This window comes from Leptopilina heterotoma, unplaced genomic scaffold (assembly GCF_015476425.1).
Source record: "Leptopilina heterotoma isolate Lh14 unplaced genomic scaffold, ASM1547642v1 Lhet_99, whole genome shotgun sequence".
In the NCBI taxonomy this organism is placed as follows: domain Eukaryota; kingdom Metazoa; phylum Arthropoda; class Insecta; order Hymenoptera; family Figitidae; genus Leptopilina; species Leptopilina heterotoma.
Genome location: NW_025111206.1, coordinates 1,556,678 through 1,581,522, shown reverse-complemented (window position 1 = coordinate 1,581,522; position 24,845 = coordinate 1,556,678). Strand labels below are relative to the sequence as shown.

The 24,845-nt window shown below is 22.6% G+C and overlaps 1 protein-coding gene across 2 annotated transcripts in view; it reads right to left on the bottom strand.

Moving 5' to 3' along the window:
• Positions 1–35: 35 nt before the first annotated feature.
• The window catches only part of LOC122512459 (brain acid soluble protein 1), a 52,612-nt gene continuing 27,802 nt past the window's right edge, over positions 36–24,845 (bottom strand). For both annotated transcript variants that reach the window (XM_043628298.1, XM_043628297.1), the window contains 4 exons: positions 17,521–17,799; positions 11,708–11,896; positions 5,183–5,338; positions 36–1,785 (listed from right to left, as the gene is read on the bottom strand). In XM_043628298.1, coding sequence (XP_043484233.1) covers positions 1,720–1,785; positions 5,183–5,338; positions 11,708–11,896; positions 17,521–17,799 — 690 coding nt within the window. In that variant the 3' untranslated portion in view covers positions 36–1,719. The remainder of the gene's footprint in view (positions 1,786–5,182; positions 5,339–11,707; positions 11,897–17,520; positions 17,800–24,845) is intronic.

Genomic DNA, 24,845 nt, shown 5'->3' with positions numbered 1-24,845 from the left:
TTTTGTTTGAAGGGTTTTAAAGAAAAAGTCGATTATTCAATTTTATTACAATAATAATATTATGTAAATATTTATTTACACTACAAAATAACAAAGACCATGTACACTGGGAAATAATTCTGTCAACTTAACTAGAACAAAAACTAAAAAATAGTTCACACAATTGAAGTGATGTCGAAATTTCCTTCTTTGAAAAATTTCCCCAAAAACTAAATAATTAGGATATGATTTTTTTTTCTGACAATTTTCTATTTTCCTTGGCATCAATCGATTATTATTATTTTTTTATTTATAATAAACTACTAAATATTCTCAATGGATTTCCGAGCCTCCTTTGATCCGTATTATTTTCTTCTGATTTTTTTTTATCTACAGCCTTTTTTAACAAGATTTTATTGTAAAAATGTCACAATGGGAATCTATAATGTATATTTATATATAATATAATAATAAATGGTAAAAACAATCAATGCCTGGCACTGTTTGCAGTAAATACTATTTACAAGTTTTTCGTCTTTCTGACTGATTTTTAGCCATTACAGAAATCCTTTTTCGATTTTTTGTTTTTTTTTTTGACGAAAAGTAATAAACAATAATTGTATTTTAATAATATGTATATATACAATTTTTACTATTGAATAATTATTAATTTTTTTCGTATAGAATTTTGCAGAAAAGAATCAAACATTTTTTATTTTGTTTTCGTTTTGAAAGAGGAGAAAGAAATTTTTTTCTAAAGAATCGAAGAAAGATTTCTGTTAATTACCAACGAACAACGCGACAACTATCACATAGTCTAAGCATACTTTTTCATTTTCGATGGGAATCGAAATTTTTTTTTTTAGGTGAAAAAGATGTCGGACACCCCGCAGATGATGAAAATTATTAATTAAAAATGACTACACTATTACGCACAGCTTCTGAGCAATTTCATATTTCATTTAAAATAAAAATATTCGCAATTTTTCAAATCTTTGTTGAACAATTTTTTTTTCTCTTTTTCTATGACCAAAGTAAAAGCGAATTTTTAGTTGTATTCAATCTAGAATTTAAAATACAATTTTCGTTATAAAAAATTGTTTCAAAAACTAAGTTTAAATTTTTCAATAATTTAAAAGTTTTTTAGTTTAAATTTTAAAGTAATTGGACATTTTTTTCGTTTCAACTTTAAACTAATTAACATTTTCTTTTGTTTAAATTTTCAGCTAATTAACATTTCTTTAGTTTGGATTTTAAAATTTTTTTTTAGCTTACAAATTTTTTAATGTACAATTTTCTAAAAAATGATTAAAATTCCCTCTTGCATTTTTTGTAAATACAAGTTGCAAGCAAAAGAGAATAGAAAAAGAAAGTTTCGTCGAAGTAAAAATAGAAAAATAGTGAAATTAAATAAAAAAAAAAAATTGTGATTTGACTGTTTTGACGAAATACTTTCGAGGTTGGGAATTAGAATACACTATTTTAATATACAATTTAATTAATTTGTGGTGAAGATTCTTTTTTTTCGCATTGTCGCCAATAATTCACCAACCGTGTTCTTGATTTGAATATTTTTAAGAATAAAAAACAACAAAATGCTTTTTATTCTTAAAAATATTTATTTGTTTTAGTAATTTTCTTTGATGATTCTCAATTAAAAAAAAAGAAATGGCTAAGGAGCATCATCAAATTTCAGATTTTCCTACTTTTACGATATGAGCTTCCTAATCTTGACGTGTCCTAGATGATGGAAGTGATCAATCGCGCCTTAAAGTTGACAATTCGTTCGCTTGTCGCTGCCAAACGCTGAAAAAAAATTAATTTTATTATTAATTATTTTGTTGTGGTTAGAAAAAAATTTGTATTATACAATTTTGAAAAGTAGCTCATTTTTTTTATTCGCAAACTGAAAAAAAATTATTTGATTCAAATAATTATAATAAATAATTACTTGTCTATTATCAAATAAATATTTACTTGAATCAAATAGTGTTTAATTAGACGAAATAAATTTTTTCAGTGCTTTTTTATATTTTGTAATTTATTTAAATAATAATATTGTCAATATTTACATTCCCAATCAAAAGTTACAGAATTTTAATTTTCTCTAAATTTTAATTAGTAAAAATGATCATTTATTATACGGAAGTTCTAATTAATTAGAACTAAATAAAATATTTTATAACAAAAATTGTTTTAATAATTATGTAAAAATTTCTATTAAAGTAGTAAAATTATTATGTTGTAAATTTTTAATTTGTAATTTTGAAAAAAGTGGATAATTTTTTGTTTTCAAGTTTCTCTACTTTCTTGAGTCGTCAAGGACACTTTTGTATTTGACAAATATTATAATGAGGGGTCAGTGTAATTTGGTGGAAGTTCTGTGGGATTTGTTCTTGCGTGCCAGGAGCGAATAGCCGCGGAACTTGCATAAGTCAACCGGCAAATGAACGAACGAACTATTTCATAGAGAAAGTCCAGTACATTTTTACTTTCCATCGATCTAAGAATTATTATATAATTGCAATTATATCTGGAACATTGCAGATTCGCGCTGGTCTTATATTATATATTAATTATTATCACATCGTTAAGCTCTTTATAATATCATTTACCTTGTGCAAAAAAAAAAAAAAAAAATCCGAAATTCGTATATAAATTACTAAAATATTCTATTTTTTCTGACGGTGAAAAGAGGAATTGTTTATGTAAACTATTATTAGTTTTATTGTATAATATTTGAGTGTAACGTATTACCTAATTATTTATTTAAATTAGGTAATTATATTTTTGAATTAGGTAATTATTTATTCGAATTAGGTAATTGCATATTTAAATTAAATAAATTAGTTCTTCAATTTTTCGAATGATTAAGTAGTGCAACTTTTTAATTAATTTTTAGTGTAATTAGATATGTGTCATAATTAGATATCAAATTTTATTGTTTAAGGTTACTTAATTTTTGGCTAATTAATAACTTATTAATTAGCCAAAAATTAATTAAAAACCCACGTAATTATATTTTTCTAAATACGTAATATTATCTATTAGGTAACTATAAAAATTAATTATCTATTCAGATAATAATCTATTTAATTATCAATTATTTATTTTAACTATTTGATAATTTAATTTTGTAACCCAATTGTCGATTATAATTCAGATATCAACAGAGATCTTTTGATTGGAAAAAATATCTAATTAATTATTTATTTTAACTATTTGATAATTTAATTTTGTAACCCAATTGTCGATTATAATTCAGATATCAACAGAGATCTTTTGATTGGAAAAAATATCTAATTAGTGAATTTAATTACGTAAATGACCATTACCTAATTATTCGTAATTTTCGTTAATTATTAAACCAAAATATCGTTAAATTATTGTTATTATTTTTTTAAGAACTTTAAATCTTTTTAAAGAATAAAAATATTAAATTATTATTAATATTAATATTTTATGAATTCATATTAATTAATTAATATAATTAATATTTTATTAATATTTAATATTAATTGATATTAAAATACTTTAAAAAAAACTTGTTTTGAAAAAAAATAAATAAATTTGTTTTTGAATAATTTTTGCGAACGAATGGTTTGAAAGCGGGGATTTTAAAAAATAGAAAAGTTTTCTATTTGAGTGATAAAAATAATTTTTCCAAATAAAGGAAGTACGTCAGTGAGTGACAGTAAATACCGTGAGACTCTTCAAACAAACAGGATGGTAAATACGTGCTTCATTTGGAAATCATCATCATCACAAAACATTATCACTATGAAGTGTGAATATAAATTTTAAGTGTCGTGATATTTACAAAAAAAAGTTAAATTAAAAAAATATTTAAATTCAGGTAAGTAAAAATAGTTTTTCCATTCTTTCTCCTTTTTATATTTTTTTTAAAATTAAATAGTTAGTTAATAGAGATATTGTATACAAATTTGAATAAATTATAATAAAAGAGTTCCCCTACTCTCCCCTTTTAAGGAAGAAAAAATAAATTGTTAATAATTATAATTAATAAATGATTGTTAATTGAATTATTATTATTTTGTTGAACAATAAATATTAATAAATAAAGAAAATTAATAATACAATTGTAAAAAAACTTAAAAAGGTTAAATAATAATAATTATGATAATTTTTTTATTTTATTATTATTATTATTATTATTATTATTATTATTATTATTATTATTATTATTATTATTATTATTATTATTATTATTATTATTTGTTGTATCATTATTTTTATTGTTATTATTTTAATTATCAACATTTTTATTATAAATTATTAATATCATTGGTTATAAAGTACTTTTCTTTCTGATCGAAAAATATTTTAATTAAACTGTACATATGAAGTCTTGTTCCGTTTGCATGCGAATACGATTTCCTAACTTGACATGAATTAACCCCTTGAAAAAGTTACGATTATAATGTAACAAAAAAAAAAAAAATTGTAATTCTTTTTACAAATTGTCAATTTGAAAGTGAACGAGTTTTATAAACACGTTATAATAATTAACTTTTAATATTGTCAGTAGATCTAACTCAACGACTCATGAATGACTTTTCCGTCCCATATACCACTTGCCCAATACTTTTTCAATTAACATGTTCAAGGATTAGAAAATCATTTATGAATTTCATTAAATATTTAAATAATTTAATAAGTGGTGAATATTTTACAAATTGGTTTTATTAATTATTTAATAAAAATTTTAAAAATTTTTTGAAAATTCTAACCAAATTTTTTATTACAACTTTATTTTTGTTATGAAATTCCATAAATATTTTACTATATTTGAAGTAAATTGCAGTAAAAAACTAAAAATTAGTTAAATTTACTTCGGATTTGGTAAAATTCCCTTCAAAAAAAATTGTAAAATTTAATATTAATAATTTTTAGTTTATTTAATTGTTGCTCACAATAATTCAATAAACAGTAATTAAAGTCATTGTCCTCTGATTTTATATCAACTTCCGTATATCAAATATATTGAAAGAACCGTTTTGAATTAAAACAAAAAAACTGACGTCAAAGATTAATGAACTCATCATTTTAATTTTTACTATCAACTATAAATATTAATATTTTTTTTTTGCATTTGAAAGTTCAATGATCATTATCCGTTAGTTTAATTTCCTTCCATTTATAGAATAGTATTTGAAATTAAAATTCATAACGAAATACTTACGAGAATAAGGTCCTGAATAAGATTCGAAATTCCTCGATTTGCTATAACGAAAAGCCTCGTGATTGGTCCGGGAACAGCTTCCTGTCCACCTCCTGGCGATGGAGCGCCAGCCGCTGGGTCTGATTGACCACTGCTACTTCCACTTCCGGCGACCAACTGTAATCATCGCGGGGGAAAATTAGTTGTGCTTGCGAGATTGATAAAGAGCTCATATTGTAAATATATACAGGATTTTTTTTTTAATTTTTTTTTTTTTTTTTTTTTTTTTTTTTAATAGAAAAAAGGCAAATGCAGGATTTCTTGGGAGTTTTTATAGGAATATACAGTTGCGGCTCCACGTCCAGCTCCAGCGCTCCCGACACTACGGTGCTATAAATCCTTATAATCCTTTTGTGGCTATAGGCAATATATATAAAATCCTTCAATCCTGCTGCTTCCTTTCCAATCTTTAATAAGTGCTCCTTTGTTTCTTTGAGAAATTAAATTGCAAACAAAAAAAAAAGGACCAACAATTTTTTTTTTTGCTGGTTAAAATCTAAGACTGTGTGGAGAACAATTTTTTTTCGTCCTTTCGCAGTATGCTGTTTTGCGATTTTTTTTTTTTTTGTAAATGATGGAAAGAAAAATTTTCGCTTCAGCACACTTCGAAATGTGAACTTTTTTTGAGCGTGGAATATGTCTATATAAGGGTAAATAATAATTTTCAACTATTTATTCTTGTGGAACATTTTTTCGGTGACAATTCTCAGTGCGTTTTTTTGAGTATAGTAAAAATTTTGATTCTATAAATTGTTGAATTATTTCTTGGCTCCTGTTTAAATGACAAAATTTAGTAAAAGATCTTCAATTTTAGAAGATGATGTTTTTAGAATCAGAAGAAAAAATTTTTTTGACTATAATAATTATTAAGGTCATGAGATTTTTTACTGCGAGTATTTAATTATTACTCTGGGAATTGTAATTAAGTGGAAAAATAAACAACAAGCAATTTTATTTACACAAATGGAAATCTAATTAAAGGGAAATAAATTGGTACCAAAAAATATTCAATTGGTTGCAAAAACTGACGGATACCAAAAAGTATGAAATTGATAACAAACTGTATTAAATTGGTACCGAAACGTAACAAATCAATACCAAAAAGTATAAAATTGTTACTAGAATTTATAAAATTGATACTAAAATATATTAAATTGATACCAAAATGTATCAAATTGTTACCAAAATTTATGAAACGTTGATTCCAAAAGGTATGTAATTCGTACAAATATTTTTTTAAAAATACTTTTTGATATTAGTTTTTTAATACATTTTGGTATTAATTTGGTACATTGTGGTACCAATTTAATACAATTTGGTACCAATATGTCATTCTGGTATCTTTGGTACCACTTTGATCATTTTCTTTACCAATTTGATACATTTTGGTATCTTTGGTACGACTTTGATAATTTTTTTCTACTAATTTGATACATTTTAGTATCAATTTCATACTTTTTGCCTTTTTGGTATCTGTTAATTTTTGCAACCAATTTAATATTTTTTGGTACCAATTTATTTCCTTTGAATTAATTTTCAATGTCTGTAAATAAAACAACCTGCTTTTTATTTTTAAAATTAATTACAAATCCCAAAGTAAGAATTTAAAAATTATTACATAAATAGGAGTCAAAATATTTTTTTAGAAAGAAAAAAAAAAATTTCACTGAATATCAATTTTTTGGATATTTTCCGAAAATTCATTGAGAAAGAGAATCGTTACTGAATTAATCCTGAAGACTACAGAGTTCCTACAAAATTTTAAAATCAATTAAATTTTGAATGTATAAAAAATATTTACAATTTTCAAAATTTGCAAAAGTACAAATTCTGCGTTTCTTAAATTTTTTTTTTCGAAATTTTTTGAACATTACAAGAAAATATTATTTTTACCAATATACATAAAAAAAAAAATTTTGGTGCACACAATGAAAATCGATACGAGGGCCCAGACGAGATCCATTTAGCAGTTGGTTCGCCAAGTTTAGAAAAATTTTTTTTTATTTTATTTTCTTTTTTGTCAGCAGTGATTGTCAGCGTTGCGTCGGGACCGTTGGCAGAGTGGAACGTCTGGATAGCAATGGAATCGGATTGGATGATTATTATTTATTTTTTTATTAATTTATGAATGACTTGAATGAACAGATCAGTCGAAATGATATTAGGCGAAATGATTGAGTTACGATTATGGTTGATTAATAATTAATTAATTTTTAATTATCTAGAGAGAGATTATAATCAAGTTTTGGCTAATGAAACATAATTGTTATATAATCTTTGAACATAATAATTATTAATTTATTCATGGTATTTTTTGTTATTGTTTTTATTTTATTATTTTACTTTTTTATTTATTATTAATGATTATTCATTATACTACCTATTACCATTTTGTAATTATTTTATACCATTATTAGACATTGTATAATTATTATACAATAATTGTGTAGAATATTGTATAGATTATTTATATTGTACATAATATTTGTATATTGTATATAATTATTTTGAAAAAATATTTTTCTATTTATGTTATATACATTTATGCTAAAAGTAGCATGCTGTTGCATTTAACCGTAATCGCAACTCTAAATGATGATGTTTGTACTTTTGGAATGTTGTACTTTTGTGAAATTAACATTAAAAATTAAATTAACATTTTTTATGGAATTATTTTTCGATTACTATTTTTTTACTACTATTTTTCCTTTACTATTTTTCTTTTACTGTTATTTTATTATTTTTATTACTATTTTTCTATTACTATTTTTCCATCACTATTTATCTATTTCTATTTTTCTCTTACTTTTTTTTTTCATTATTACTGCGTTTTAATTATGCAAATGAATTTTTTTATAACACTGAAAACAATTTTTTTATTTAAATAAACTATTACTTGTTTGTTATCAAATAAATATTCATTTGAGTTAAATCATTTCTGTTTAAATGAATCAAATAAATTTTTTTCAAAGTAAGTATAAAAAGAAAGTTACAAATTTTTAAAGAAATTTTATTATTATTATTATTATTATTATTATTATTATTATTATTATTATTTTGTACTTATTTTTATCTTATTTTATTTATATTATTTTTGATTCTTTTCATTATTTTATATTTTTTATGAAGAATTTAAAAATTAATATTTTATAATGTAATTGTTATAAAATATTAATTTTTATCTTGTAATTAAAAAATATATATTCTAATACATTTTGAAGAAGGTAATAAGAAATAAGAAAAAGAAAAAAATAAACAATAAATAATATTAGTAATTATAATAATTATAATAGTATTAATAATATTTAATTAATTGGTTTTATTGTGATAGTTGGAGTTGTTACAATAATAATAATATTAATAATAATAAAAATTAAAAATAGATAATAATAATAAAAATAATAGTATTAATAAAAAATAATTAATAATTGCAATATTTCGGATAAAAATACAATTTATAGAGAATATTTGAGATGCGGACAAATATAGTATTAAGGAATTAAATAATATTATTGAACAGTACATTTACATTCTTGATATAAACTTTTTTTTAATTATGCATTTTTATCATTTGGTTAATATGAACATTAAATGAAAACACGATCAACATTTATTTCATTCTAATATTTGCACTTACTTGATAAGTTAAATTCCTTTTGCTTATATCCAAGCCCTTTTTTTTCTTTAATTAAAACATTTTTTTTTCGAGATACTTTTTTCCAAGAAAAAAAAGTACTACAACTCTCCAAAGTACATAATATGTATGAAATGAATATTTATATATAGAAAAATTATGATTATATGATAATAAACCACAAGGATGGTATAAAGAGAATTGGGAAAAAAGGAATTGCAAATAATGGTAATATTTCTTATTTCAAGAAACTTTTGCAATTATTTTCATTATTTTTTCTGTTTTTTCAAAAGAAAAAAAAATATTTAGGAAAAAGAAATCTTTATTAATAAAAGGATTTTTTATTTTTAAATCAAAAGATTAAATTTTTCCAGAAAGGGAATTTTCCTACAGAATTTAATTTATAAAACGATATTTATTGTTCGAAATGAAAAATATTGCAAAAATCTTGATAGACAAATTCATGCATGTGTTTGAAGAGAAAATAGAAAATTGCAGAAAAATATAAAAAAAATGATAAATAAATAAGAATAGAAAAGTTGATTTTTAGTATTAGAAAAAAGTACAACAGGTGAAAAGAGAAAAAAAAATTAGAATAAGTTTAGAAAGTGATTAGAAGAAGTATAAAAAAAAGAGTGTTGAATGAAATTTTAAAAAAGTATAGAATAGAAAAGAAAAATGCAGGAAAAATTAAAAAAAAGTGGAGATGAATTAGTTTTAGATTGAAAGGAATGTCAGATAGGAAGAAAAGTAAACTGTTATTTGTTTTCTTTTTTTTTTTAATATATAAAGTATTTCGACTATTTTGAAAAGCTAGAATAGTAAAATAGAAAAATACTACAATAGTTATAAAGTGAAATATAATGTGATTATAAAATAGGCAAGTCGTGATTTTGAGTGAAGTGTTAAAGAGGTGCTACGAGCAAGTAATTAACAGCTACAGTGCAATTAGTGTTTTCTTCCAGGTATTTATAGGGTGCTTCTGCATTAGCAGTTGCAAGTACAGCAATTAAAAAGTGAACAGAATAGAGAAAATGCGGTGCAATGTATATGTAATGTTTTTATCTTCTTTTGTTCTCTGTGTGAATTTAATTACAAAATAAAATAATCTGTAAAATTCTTACGCTGAGAGAAAATGTATATATGAATCCGATAATTGAGTACTTGACTATAGAAAATAAATATTTATTTTGCGCATCGAATAATAATTATTATTGTTATGAAAAAAAAATTTTCTATCAATTAATTCGTATTTGTTTGAGATAATTGTTTCTGGTACCAAATAATTTTTATTGGTACCAAATAATTTTTTACTGGTATCATAGAATTTTTTTTGTTATAAAATAATTATTATTGTTATACAAAACTGTTATTGGTACCAAATGATTTGATATTTGTATGAATAAATGAATTGTTATTAGTGCCAAATAATTATTATTGGTAATACTTTTAATTAGTACTAAATAATTGTTAATGGTACCAAATAATTGTTAATGGTACCAAATAATTGTTTACTGGTACCATCCAATTTTTTTTCTATGAAATAATTGTAACTGTTACAATTATTTCATATTTAATAAAATTATTTAATAAAATTATTTATCAATAACAAAATTGTTATTGGTACCAAAAGATTTCGTATTTACTGCTACCATAAAATTTTTTCGTATCCAATAATTGTTAAATTGTTATCCAAACTTCTTATTGGTATCAAATAATTGCTACTGGTACTCAATAATTATTATCGATACCAAATAATTGGTAATGATGTTGGATAATAATTAATGGTAGGTACCAAATAATTGTTACTTGTATAAAATGATTATTTTTCGTACCTAATAATTTTTATTGGTATATATAATAATTTTTTATAAAATTTTATCGGTACCAAATAATTTTTTTATTTTTGTCTTTTTTTTTTGTTATTCGTGCAAAAAATTGTTAGCTATAATAAAAATAGTATTGGTACCAAACAATTTATATTTGTATGCAATAATTGTTATTAGTACAAATAATTTCTTACTGGTACAGTGGAATTTCTAGTTGTACCAAATAATTGTTATTGGTACCAAATAATTTTTTATTGGTACCAAATAATTTTTTATTGGTACCAAATAATTTTTTATTGGTACCATATAATTTTTTATTGGTACAATATAATTTTTTACTGCTACCAGCTAATTGCCAATTGATATTGGTATAAAATAATTCCTATTGGTACTAAATAATTGTTATTGGTACCAGGTAATTTCTATTGGTACCAAATAATTGTTCTTGGTACCAGATAATTGCTATTGGTACCAAGTAACTACTATTCGAACCAAGTAATTGCTATTGGTACCAAATAATAGTTATTGTTACCATATAATTGTTATTGGTACCATATAATTGTTATTGGTACCAATTAATAGTTATTGGTACCATACTTTTTTTCTTCAATAAAATACAATTTCTCTTATTGAATGAAAAATTAAAGACTAGGTAAATATTTATTTCATAGTAGTCAAGTAGTCGCTTATTTGATCCAATCATTTTTTCTCCAGTTTAGCTTTTGGGCTAAATTATTTTACCTTTACTTCAAAAATTTAAATAAAAAATACACTTTTCGATTTTTATTAAAATTAAAATTTTTTTAAAAATAATAGTTAAAAATACGTAAAATTTAAATCATTTTTTAATTGAGTAGAAAGTGGAAATATTAACAAAAAAAAAAATGTGTGAATGAAAAAAAGATTGATTCGAAAAGGTTGTAAAAATGATGAAAATGTTTGTGTAAATTTGGTGGTGGTTCTTTTTTATTTTAATTTTTTTTTTTTTTTTTTTTTGACGTTGGTAGGAAGGATTTGGCGTACCGATGGTCTCGTGGCGTTTCCGGGCGCAGGGGCTGCTGGGGCAGCTGGCGCAGGGGGGGCACCTGGGGCGGCGGGTGGGGGAGCAGGGCCCACATCACGTGATGCGCTTAGGCCCAACCCGAGGCTTTGTGTACCAGCAACCACGCGGTACACTGTGCCCGCCGCTCTTGCCGCCCCGTCGGCTGCTTGCTAGGGAGACAGACGATCATGGTTTTATTTCTTTTTTTTTCTCCATCAAAATTGTGTATTCGATCACTGGAAAAAAATTCAATTCTCGCGATTCGATGTCCCCAAAAAACACAATTTATTTATCCACAAAAAAATCTTTCGCTCATTAATTTTGCTGTAAGAAAATTTTCTTCTCGTTCTCGTATTCCTTCAATCCATAGATAGCTATTTTTCTTTTTGCTGACTGACTTCTCTCACAGCCCTTTTACTTTTACAATTATTTAAATATTTATTAATTTATTATAAATTATAAGTATAAGTATGTAAATATATAAATTTATTTTTTTAATATCGATTCACAGTTTTTTCTAAAAAATATTAAATTGAGACAAAAAACGAATCAAAACGTTGCTTCGCAACATTTTAATTCGTTTTTTGTCTCAATTTAATATTTTTAGAAAAAGTATGATATTGTAAAAAAATATTATTATTGTTATTACCAAAGATTGGGGGAGGAAGCTAATAATCGTGTTTTTGTGCATTAAAATATTTAATTATTTATTTATATTTTTCACTTATTATTCTTTTTCATTATTCGCTTTATTTGTAAGTATTTTTATTTATTTTTTTAAACAATATACGGGCTTACAATAAGAAAAAATAATTACCCTTATTTTTTTATTCAGGGTTGCCACAGGTCAGGGAAGTCAGGGATTTTTTTTAAAAGTATTTTATTTATTAAAATTATTACTTAGAAATTATTTAATGAATAATTTTTACAATTTTCATAAATACTAGATTGATAGAAGAATTTTAGTTAAAAATACTAAAAAAAATTGAATTTTGGAAAAGTTACAAATGTTTCCAGAAATTCAATCATTTTCAAAAGTTATAACAATTCTTCGCAGAATTTCAATTATGTTAAAAATTAAAAAAAAAAATTCTCGTCAAAATTTCAATTATCTTTATAAATAATAAAATTCTTCATCGAAATTCAATTATTTTTATAAAATTTTAATAAAACTCTTGGCAAAATTTCACAGTAATTCAATTATTTAATTTTTAATAAATTTCTTCGAAATAATTCATATATTTTCATAAGTAATCAAATTTCTTTGATTTTGAATTTTTATAAAATTCGTCGCAAGAATTCAATTATTTAAAAAAATTTAACAAACTTCTTTTCAAGAATTCAATTATTTTTATGAATAATAAGATTCTTCACCGAAATTTAATTATTTTTATAAACTTGAATAAAATTCGTTGCAAGAATTCAATTATTTATCAAAAAATAATAAAATTCTTCACAGAAATTCAGTTATTTTTATAAACTTGAATAAAATTCGTTGGAAGAATTAAATTATTTTCAAAAGTAATAAAATTCTTTGCAGAAATTCAATTATGTTCAAAAATTAAAAAAAAATTCTTGTCAAAATTTCAAGTATCTTTATAAATAATAAATTTCTTTTCCGAAATTCAATTATTTTAGAAAAATTTTAATAAAATTCGTGGAAAAATTTTAATTATTTTCAAAAATAATAAAACTCATCGCAGGATTTTTATTATTTTTGATGGAATATTTTAATCAAATTCTTCGAAAAATGTAATTATTCTTAAAAATTTTATAAAAAATTTGTCAAAAGAATTCAATTATTTAAAAATTTGTTGATAAAATTCTTTATAAGAATTCAATTTTAACAAACATTTAATTATTCAATAAATTATTTATTTTTTAATTTAAGTAATTGAATTTTCCTAGAATTTTCTAATAAAAATTAATTTAAAAATGAATTACCGAATAATCGATTTATTATTTATGAAAATAATTAAATTCTTGCAACGAATTTTATTGCATTTTTTTCAAATAATTGAATCTTTTTTGAGAAATTTTATTACTTTTAAAAATAATTCAATTCTTGCGAGGGATTTTTGTAAATAATTAATTTTTGTTGAAAAATTTTATGGTGTTTTGTAATAATATTTTTATAAGTTGTTGAATTTCAAAAAGGTTTGAATTTGAATGTTTTGAAGAATTTTAATTCCTACCGAAAAATAATAATGATTAAATATTTATTTAAAAAGAAGTTATTGATGTTTTTGAATAATTTTACTTTTGAAGAAATTTGTAAATAAATGTAATAGAACATTTTTTTGAGTATCTAATAATTTTTAGAGTGAATCGGAATATGTGACTGTCCGCGACAAAAGGGACCTTAGCTCCCATGTATTTACATGGAGCTAAGGTCCCTTTTGTCGCGGACAGTCGCATATTCTTTAGGGTCAGGGAAAAAGTGAAAATTTTGTCTGGAAATCAGTGAAAAATAAAATTAAATATTTGTGGCAACCCTGTTATTATTTATTTACAATTTATTTATTATACTTTATTATTTCTTTTTTATTTATTAATCTTGCTTATTATTTTACTTATTGTTTGCTATTATTTTGTTAATTTTTTTCTCACTTGTTTATTATTTATATATACTATTTTTGATTATTCATTTATTTTTATTATTATTTACATTTATTAGTTTTTTTAATATAGATTTCTTTTGGTTGAGGATTTATTTATTTATTTTTTTTTTTGAAGCGTTGTTAACATTGATTTTTAAAGGTGAAAATTCGTAATTTCTATATGGATAATGGTGGGTAAAAGGTTTATCACAGCGGTATTTAAACAATCTGGTCAATCAAGATTGAATAAAAACAAGTTTTACTAATCATGGGAGAGACGGGCGAAAATTCTTGGAGGGATATGACTCTCTATATAGAGTTGATTGTTACACATAGATAGTATTGTGACATTCCTAACACTTTTTTTCTACTTTTTGATTTTTCCTTTTATTTTTCATTGATGATTTTACCCCTATTTTAACATTTTCGTTTTTTTTCAATATTTAGACATTTTCGTTTGAATTTAAATTAATATTTTTGTTAAAAAAAATAATTAAAAATAGAAAAATAGTAGAAAATTGAAAAAAGTAATAGAAAATTTAAAAAAAAATAGTAGAAAATTAAAAAAAAATAGTGGAGAATTAAAAAAAGTAATAGAAAATTTAAAAAATAGTCGAAAATTAAAAGAAATAACAGAAATTTTTTATAATAATGGAAAATTTAAAAAAAATGGTAGAAAATTAACAAATAACAATAAATTTCTTAAAATTTAATTTTTTTTAATGGTTTAGAATATATTTAGACGTTTAGAGGACGAATTAAATTTTCAACAGGTAATAGAAGTGTAATGAACTTTATAATATAAGAAAATACTTTCAGTGAGATGTATGTATAGAATTTCAGTTGAGATATTGAAAACGAAGTCACGCGTTGCTTTCACGATATATCTTCATATAATCAAGCCATCTTCTCTGCACACACGCGGTCAGCTTCGAGGTCACAAAACCTTGGAACGGAAACTAGACATTTAATATGGCGATTTATAGATTAAACTTTCACCGTAGTTTGTGTCTGCAGTAGTAGTATTAGCGCGCGACGTCTATTTTACTTCGCGGCCCTTCTCAGTTTTATAACTTTCGATTTCTTAATCTTACATATAACATTGCAAAAAAAAATTTATTTCATTCAAATAACCGATTATTTGGCTATTATCAATTAAATATTTACTCGAATCAAATAATTTTTATTTGAGTCAATTAAATATTTACTCGAATCAAATAATTTTTATTTGAGTCAATTAAATATTTACTCGAATCAAATAATTTTTATTTGAGTCAATTAAATATTTACTTGAATAAAATAATTTTTATTTGAGTCAATTAAATATTTACTTGACTCAAATAATTTTTATTTGAGTCAATTAAATATTTACTTGATTCAAATAATTTTTATTTGAGTCAATTAAATATTTACTTGAATCAAATAATTTTTATTTAAGTCAATTAAATGTTTGAATTCATATTTGCTTCAAATACTGAAATTATTGATTCAAATAAAATTTAGTTGACTCAAATAAAAATTATTTGATTCAAGTAAATATTTACTTGATAATAGCAAAATAATCTATTGTTTGAATCAAACAAATTTTTTTTCAGTGTTTATTTACAAAAAATTGCAATTTGAAATCCGTTTCTTTTAATCTATCTATTTGGAAAAAAATAAATTTGATTTTCGAAAATTTTACAAAACTGAAACTAATTAATTGATTTATAGAAGATAGATAATAGATTATTATCGATATTAGACTTTGTGAGAATATTTACCAATCAATTGATTGGTGAGAGAAAATTGTCACAGCTTGCAATTATTTTCGAAATAGGGATATTTGGGATTAATTAAAAATCAAATTGAATTAAATATAATATAGAAAGAACTTGAATTTATCGACCTTCAAGGGACATTAGGTGAATAATGATTGAGATCAGATATCCATAATTCGATGTAAATTGACACCTTGACATAATAGTGTTTCGAGTAAAAGTTTTTGTAATTTTTCATTGAAGACAAATTTTGTAATGAATTTAAAAAAAGGATTTTTTAATTATTATTATTCTTACCTAATTAGTAATTACTATCAATTCAATTTTTATTACTTACTATTAATTAAACTACTAGAAATTACTATTTATTCCATTATTGATGATTGTTATTAAATTAATTGGTATTAATTATTATTAATTATTACTAATTAAACTATTATTAATTACTATTAATTAAATTGATAAATTACTGTGAATTCTTACAAATTGAAATATTATTAAATACTAATACTTTTAGTAATTAAACTGTTTCTAATTACTATTAGATGAATTGATAATAATTAGAATTAATTACTACTAATTATTATCAATTGCTATTAATTAAATTAATGTCGATTGTTATTATTTAATTTTATATTATTTGCTATTACTTAAACTATTATTGTTTACTTTTAATTAAATTGATAATTATTACTAATTATTAAATTTTCTATTAATTATTACTAATTAAATTTATATTATTTACTATTTATAAATTAAATCATTATAATTGTTAGTTGCAATTAACGCTCGTTTATTTTTTCTTTATTATTCTACTTTATCGCGTCAGAATATTTTTGTTACTAATTACTATTAGTTTTTACTAATTAAAATATTATTAATTGCTATTAATCGAATTTATACTAATTACTATTAATTTATCATGACCACGGTCAATTTTAACCTTCGAGGATGAATATAAATAAATAGTAATTAAAATTAAATAAAATAAAATTTATTAAACTCAATTATAATGAGTTAAAATTAAAATTATTAAACTTAATTACTATTAATTAAAATTAAAATTAATAAACTTGAGTACAATTAATCAAAATTAAAATTAATAAACTTGAGTACAATTAATTAAAATATTAAAATAAATAAAATCAAATGAATTAAAATTAGTTAGACAATAAAACTGAATTAAAAATTTAAGAAATTAAAATAGTTAAACATTTTTTTTTGCATTCTTTATATTGTTTGTAACTAAAGGACAATTATTGTTTGTAATTAAGAGTTGGTGCATTATATTAAACACGATTATTCAGCTCTGGGAATCTTGGAGAATTGTTTGCTAATTATTTTTTTTCATTTTGGTTATGGTCTTAGATTAGAGGGGTTTTTTCATTTAAAAAATTTTTGTTGTTTTTTTCCATAATTTTTTCTTTAACTTACCCTGATAATGTCGAAAAGAAAGTTTCCAGATCCTGCGCCACTTCCACCCCCAGATGAGCCGTTTGAATTTAGAAACCTTTTGTTTCGATTTTCATCGTCACTGTCATCAATATCGTCTAGGGGTGCAAGTTCCTGTTCAGCGGCTTCATTTTGCTTCTCGTCGGCAAATTGAACTCGAATTTCGTTATTTTGCGATTCGGAAGCTGACGATTCTTTTGGTACTTGATCATCCGAACTCACTGCTTCGCTCACTCGATTCTCGGCTTCTGGATTTACGTCCTGAAATATTTGCAAAATTTATTAAGTATATTTCTTTTCTTTTTTTTTTTGAGACAATTTTTTTTTTATGAAATTTAGTTATGTTTTGGAAAAATTTAAATATTGTTTTTGACAAATTATGTTTATAATATTATTTATTTCAATTAAATAAATAAACGAATAAATTATTATTATCATTATTGTTATTATTAAAGACGACCGAGTAAAAAACTCTATTTTTTATTATATATGATAATTATTATCGTTAGCAATAATAATTACTTCTTTTTTTATTAAATTAATTATTATTGTTAACAATAATAGTTACGGGAAAAAATTCAAATTGTCTTTTGGCAAATTCTTTTTATAATTTTAAATTATCGTTATTACAGACGACCGATGGGTAAATTCATTATTTTTGTTATATAATAATTATTATTGTTAACAAAAATAATGATAAAAATAATAATAATAATGGTACACATTTTCCAAAACATAATTATATGAAACATACATTTGTTACATGAAACAAGATATATAACACAAAATTCTTGCTGTTATAACGTTTGTTTAATGAAATTAAACACATAAAAGTTGAAAGAATAAAAATGTGTTAAAAACAGAAATATTAACAAAATTTGCATTGTAGATTTTTTCTTTGAGTCAAAAAATTATTTATTTATTTCTGAATAAAATAGAAAAATTGTTTAGTTTCTAAAAAATTTCGTTAAATTAATTGAAGACAAGAAATTAAATTTTTTATTGTCATTATTTTATTTTGCGAAGAAATAATTGAAAGACTTTAAATTTTTTAACTTGCAATTAGAGTAAAGTTAAATAATTTGAAAACTTTAAACAATTTGAATGATTTGAATAATTTGAATTATAATTCAAATTAATTTAATTGAGTTAATTAATTTAATTCAAATTAAAAAATAATTGAAATAATTCAATTATAATTGAATTATTTGAATAATTTAAGAAATTCGGATTTATTCAAAATCTTTTATTTATTTTTCAATTAAAAAAAAATTTACAATGTAAATGTTGAAGACGCATTAATTTTTGTAAGAGTCTTATTCAACATGCTTTAATGACATGCAAATAAGGGCAATATTGCGTTTGCTTTGTATTTTTTTTTTTTTTTTTTTTTTTTGCATCAGAAAGATTAAGAGGATTTCCTGTAATCGACAAGCGATGAAAGTGTTATTGAATAATTAATTTGGTAATATATTAATTACCAGTGTGTTCAATATATAGATAACTTTGATCTGTTGTAATGATTACTATATATATTTCCTTGAAAGCAATAAATGAATTTTTTTTTTATAAAAATAATAACAAAAATTAAAATCCATAGTAGAGATGAAAAATTCAGTTGCGAGTGGAGTTTTTTTTTTTTTTGCTAAATAAATGATGTGCGTCCCATTTGATCAAAATAGGGATGCATCGTGTGTATCGTCTCGAATACTTTCACGATGTTTGACTTCGAAGAAAAATAGTTATAATATATATTGAGAAAGAGAGAAGAAATTGATTACATTTAATAATTGAAGAGAACTTGTTTTTTTTCTAGTTTTTATTGTGTTATTTTTTTCTATTTTTTATTTTGTTATTTATTTTTTATATTTTTATTTTGTTATTCTTTTTTATTTGTTATTCTATTTTTTATTTTGTTATTCCTTTCGATTTTTTATTTTGTTATTCTTTTCCATTTTTATTTTGTTATTCTTTTATTTTTTATAATTTTGTTATTTTTTCTATCTTTCATTTTGTTATTATTTTCTATTTTTAATTTTGTTATTTTTTCCCTTTTTTATTTTGCCATTTTGACATTTATCATTTAAATATTTTTTGCTATTCTTTATTTTTGTCATTTTTTTAATACAAAAAACTTGTCACTTTTTTTGTCTTTTTAAATTTTTGTTCAAAAAATAAAATTCGTTGAATTTTTCCAAGTACACAATTTTGATACATGATTCATTTAGTTTACTTGCAATTTCTAACAATTGAAGTGAGTTATTGCACCTTTTCAAGTTGCATATTAATAAATTGTAACGGACAATGGTAAAAATAATCAAAGAATTTTTTTTTCCGAAAGAGAAAGTCGTTTGTATTGAAGTTGAAACAGTTGCAAGAGTGAATAGACTTCACAAAGTATTACGTTTTACTTAATGAAACATTATTATCACGTTTTACATCTATTTATCTATTTGCTTTTCAACTAGATCTGAATACTGACATTTTTATATTATAATAAATTCTACACCATTTATTGACTTTCTCTTAAGATTCTATGAGTGATTGCCTCTAATTTTGTTTGTACTCATTTTTTTTTCTAATTTTCAAACATGCCGATAAAATTGTATTCTTGAAAAAATGTGACAAATTATTATTTATTTTAATTTATTATTATTTATTTTCATTAAACAGATTAAAATTAAAAAGCATAAAAAAAATCAAAAGAATTAAAATGAATAACAAATTAAAAATTATTGACAAAATCGAAAGGATTAAAATGATTGAACATATGTTCAATCATAAAAAGATTAAAACTATTAAAAATAAAGGAAAGATTAAAATTTTCACAAGTTCATTTCAATTGGGAAAATGTAAACGAGATGAAAATCGAGAATGAAAAGACAATAGCGAGATAATATGGAAAAGCGAAATTCGTTTTAAAATAATCAATCACATTCTGTCTAACTGGCCATCATCATTGAGTATCTCCTTCTCCTTGAGTTGAAAATCCCTTCATAAAATTCTTCAAAAATTCCAGCATCCAGGATCGATGGTTAGCTCTAAATTCCCTATATTCTGTAGTTTTTTTTTTCTTTACCCAAAAAAATTATACCAGAGAAAAAAAAATATTTTTCCCAACGGAATTTGTTATAAAAATAAATCAATTTCTGTTAAAAGATTTAAAAGTTGTCAAAATTTGAGCTTTTTGCGATTAATTTTACAAAAAAAATTGATAAAAATCCGATTCCGGTAGAATAAACGAAGCAAAAAATTTGATTAGATATAAAAATTCTTTGATAGATGAATGTAGATAACAAGAAAATTACTACTCGTAAATAGGAACATAAATATTTATTTTTACAAGACAAATTTTTGGTATTTGTCTTTTCTTTAAAGCACAATACTTACATTAAAATTGTACAATCTAGTGATAGAAAAACTATTGTTTTTTGCGCGAGAAAAAAATCTCGCAGTGTCATTATAATTTTGCGAAAAGTGATATTTTCTTGTAACGTCATTTATTATTTTGACGTGATTTGCTTTGGCTTGAGATTGTCTATAAATTTTCTACAGAAAACGTACACTTAAAAAATTTATTTGATTCAAGTAAATTATTGCTTGTCTGTTATTAAATAAATATTTATTTGTATCAAGTAATTTTTATTCGAGGTCAATTAAATAATATTTATTTGTATCTATTAAATAATCTTTGTTTACGTCAATTAATTAATATTTGTATCAAATAATTTTTATTGAAGTCAAATAAATATTTCTTTTTATCAAATATTTTCTTGAAGTCAAATAAATATTATTTGCATCAAATATTTTTTTGAAGTCAAATTTTTTTTTTTTTTTGAAGTTAAATAAATAATATTTGTGTCCAACAAATATTTATTTGTATCAAATAAGTGTCATTTGCTTCCAATACTAAAATTATTAGTCCAAATTCTAAAATCTTTGATTCAAATATTTATTTGAATGAAACAAGAATTTTGATTCAAGTAAATATTTATCAGACAAAAAACAAGCAATCGAATATTTGATTCAAATTTTTTTCAGTGTACATCAAATTCTAACGTAATGACAAAGGAATAGAAAATTTCAAAATAAAAAAAATTCCTGAAGTCAAAAATTAAATTTCCAACTCGCTTTTATAGTAAAAAAAAAATCCCAATTGTTCTTTTTTCTTAGAACTTTGAAAATTTCGAAAAAATTGAAAGAAACAAAATATTTTAAATATAAATTTGAAATTAAAAAAAAAAATTTAGAAATGTCCCTAAATCGATTTTTCCGTATCGTTAATAATATTGTCGTTAGAAGAATTTTCCGATGTGCTTTCTGTTTTTATTGTCACGGAATTTGAATCCTGAGTGTCACTTTCGTCAGGTGGGAAAGTTGGTAATTCAATTGATACGCGAGAGCCATTTGGACTTTCGTCATCAGATTGTGAATCGAAGTCATCGAAATCATCGAATGGATCGAGAGTGACTGTTGTTCCACTGCCTCCACCCCCTTTTCCACCCGATGCACCCCCACCACCTCCAAGTGCCCCCCGGAGGAAAACAGGACCAAGAATGCGGAAGATTTCTGTTGTTATCATGTTGACCTTTTGTTCGATTATCTAAAAAATATGTTAGCTCGTCATTTCATCAGTTTTCTCAATTTTTTTTTCTGTTTTTCGAGAACCCCCCGTGAAAATGATGACTATTTTTTTTTTAATGATGAAATGTGAGACAGACAGGATAACTGATGATTGCCGAAATTGAATCCTTTTTTTTGAATTGTAGACGATGATAATGTTGAGAAGAAGAAGATGATGAATAACGAGTTTTTCAATTTTTTTTAGATTTACAAGATTTTTGTTTTTCTCGATATTTTTCATTTTGATAAAATGAGGGAAATTTGGGAAAAAGTAGTCTTTGAAAAAATTTTGAATGAATTTAAAAAGACACAAGAATTAATTTTTGTGTTTGAATCAAAATGGTTTGGATAGAAAAATGTTTTTTTTTTCTCTATTCTTTATAGAGATTTCTGTGAAAATTATTAATGAGATTTGTCGCAGAATACAAAAGAGGCATTTGTTTCTGATATGAAATGCTAAACACGAATAGTTCGATTTAGTCAGTTTGTATACAATAGACAGTGTCGAAATTTTCTTCACTAACTAAAAGTCTCTTTCAAATGGAAAACATGTTCAGTCTCTTTCGTATTAGTCACTTCTATTCTCGTACGAAACTCCAATAACTCATTTTTCACTCAACAATCAGTTGATTTTTAATTATAATATTATTTAACAGTTGAATTACTTTTATTGAAAATATTTTGTTAAAACATTTTGTTAAAGTATTGATTTTGCAATTAAAGAATAATCCGTGTAATTTGGTTGTTGATTTATTTATTTTATTTCAGAATTAGAATTTTTTTATTTTATCCAAGGGGATTTTATTCACTTTTATTATTTATTTATTTTTTTTTTATTTTAGAAATAGAATTTCTATATTTTGTCCCAGTTAATTATATTTATTTATTTTTTTTATTTTGGAACTGGAATTAGAATTTATTTCTTTATTCTGTCCCACAAAATTTTATTGATTTCTTTATTCTTTTAATTTCTGAATTAGAATTTCTTTATTTGGTTTAAGAAAATTTTATTTACTTTTTAGTTTTTATTTTACTTTATTTATTTTATATTTTAGAATTTAACTTTATTTTGTCCCAGAAAATTTTTATTTATTTATTTTTTTTTATTTTGCAATTAGAATTAGAATTTCTCTATTTGGTCTGAGGAATATTTTATTTATTTTCTTTTTTATTTATTCTTATTTTATTTACTTTTTCATTTTAGAATTGGAATTTTTTAAATTTTTATGCAGAAAATTTTATTTATTTTTTTTCATTTTAGAGTTAGAATTTCTTTATTTTGTCCCAGAAAATTTTATTTATTAATTTATCTAATTTAATAAATTAATTAATTAAAATAAGTAAATAAAACTTAATAATTATTCATTAAAATTGATTGTAAATAAAAATGAGGTCAATTAAAAAATCCTTTCAGATTAATTAACTGAAGCTACTTTATTAATTTACTAATCAGATTAGTTAATCAACGAGACTCGAATTAAAATTTTCCATTAAAAATAAAAAAAAACTTTATCACACTAGATTTTGTATTATAGCACTAAGTTAATGATTTTTTTTTTTTGAAAATAATTTAACAAAAAATTGAATTCTTCATAAATTTATTGACTACTGTTAAATAATTTAATTTCCCGTACAAAACGTTATTGAATAACTCATAAATTTTTAATTCAATTTCTAATTTATCGCATTAATTTGGGTAAAATGAACTTTCTGATTTTAATGCGATCCACTAGAGATGAATAAACGTCTAATTTAGAAAATTGCAAAATACATTTGAGTCCATAAGAAAAATTACATTAACGGACAAGATTGATTTGTTCTTAATTGTGAAAGTAAATTCGTAACGCGCGTATTAGTGTAACAGTTATCTTATATTGCTTGAGCAATTAATGGATGTATATATATATATACATACATATTTCACATGATTTTATTTTTTTCACATACGTAACAGTGAGAAATTAAAATTATTTTAAAAAAAAATTCTTTATTCTTAAGCTCAATTCTTATTTTCTTATTAATCTTTTATTTATGAATTGGAAAATAGAAAAATATAAAATCTTTTATTTATAAAATTTGTATTATTTTTTTTTTTAATCCGATTTTCTACATTTCTTTTATATTGACGCATAAATCACTTTCACTTAAATTTCTCCAGCGGGACAAAATTTCATTGATTTTTATTAGTGTCACTGTATTATTTTTTTTATATGGATATATAACAATTGAAAAACGGGAAGTAGCAGAAAAATTGAAGACAATTTTGTAAAGTTTTAATAGATGATAAAAAATGTTACTGAAAAAAAAATGTTGTTACTGAATGGAAATTTTTTAATCGTTTTATGGATGAATAATAATAATCTGTGTGGAGACATTTGTGTACTTTATGGGAAAAATTAAAAATTTATTCAGAAATTAGTGTCTGTAAAAAAGACGTATTTTTGCAATTGCATTTGTTTTGTAATGTCTTTTTTTCCTTTTTTCTTTTTTTCTTTTTTCGTTTATGAAGAAGCGATCTCTTAACTTCCGGTTTCGTAACAACGGCGGAGAGGAAGATGCGCACTTTTCGTTTAGATGATCGTATAAAGGCGTAACAAGATCGCGTGGTCAATAAGCAAAACATTGTCTGGGAATTGCGAGTAAATTGCATGCGAAAAAATCACGCCAACTTTATACACATTGAC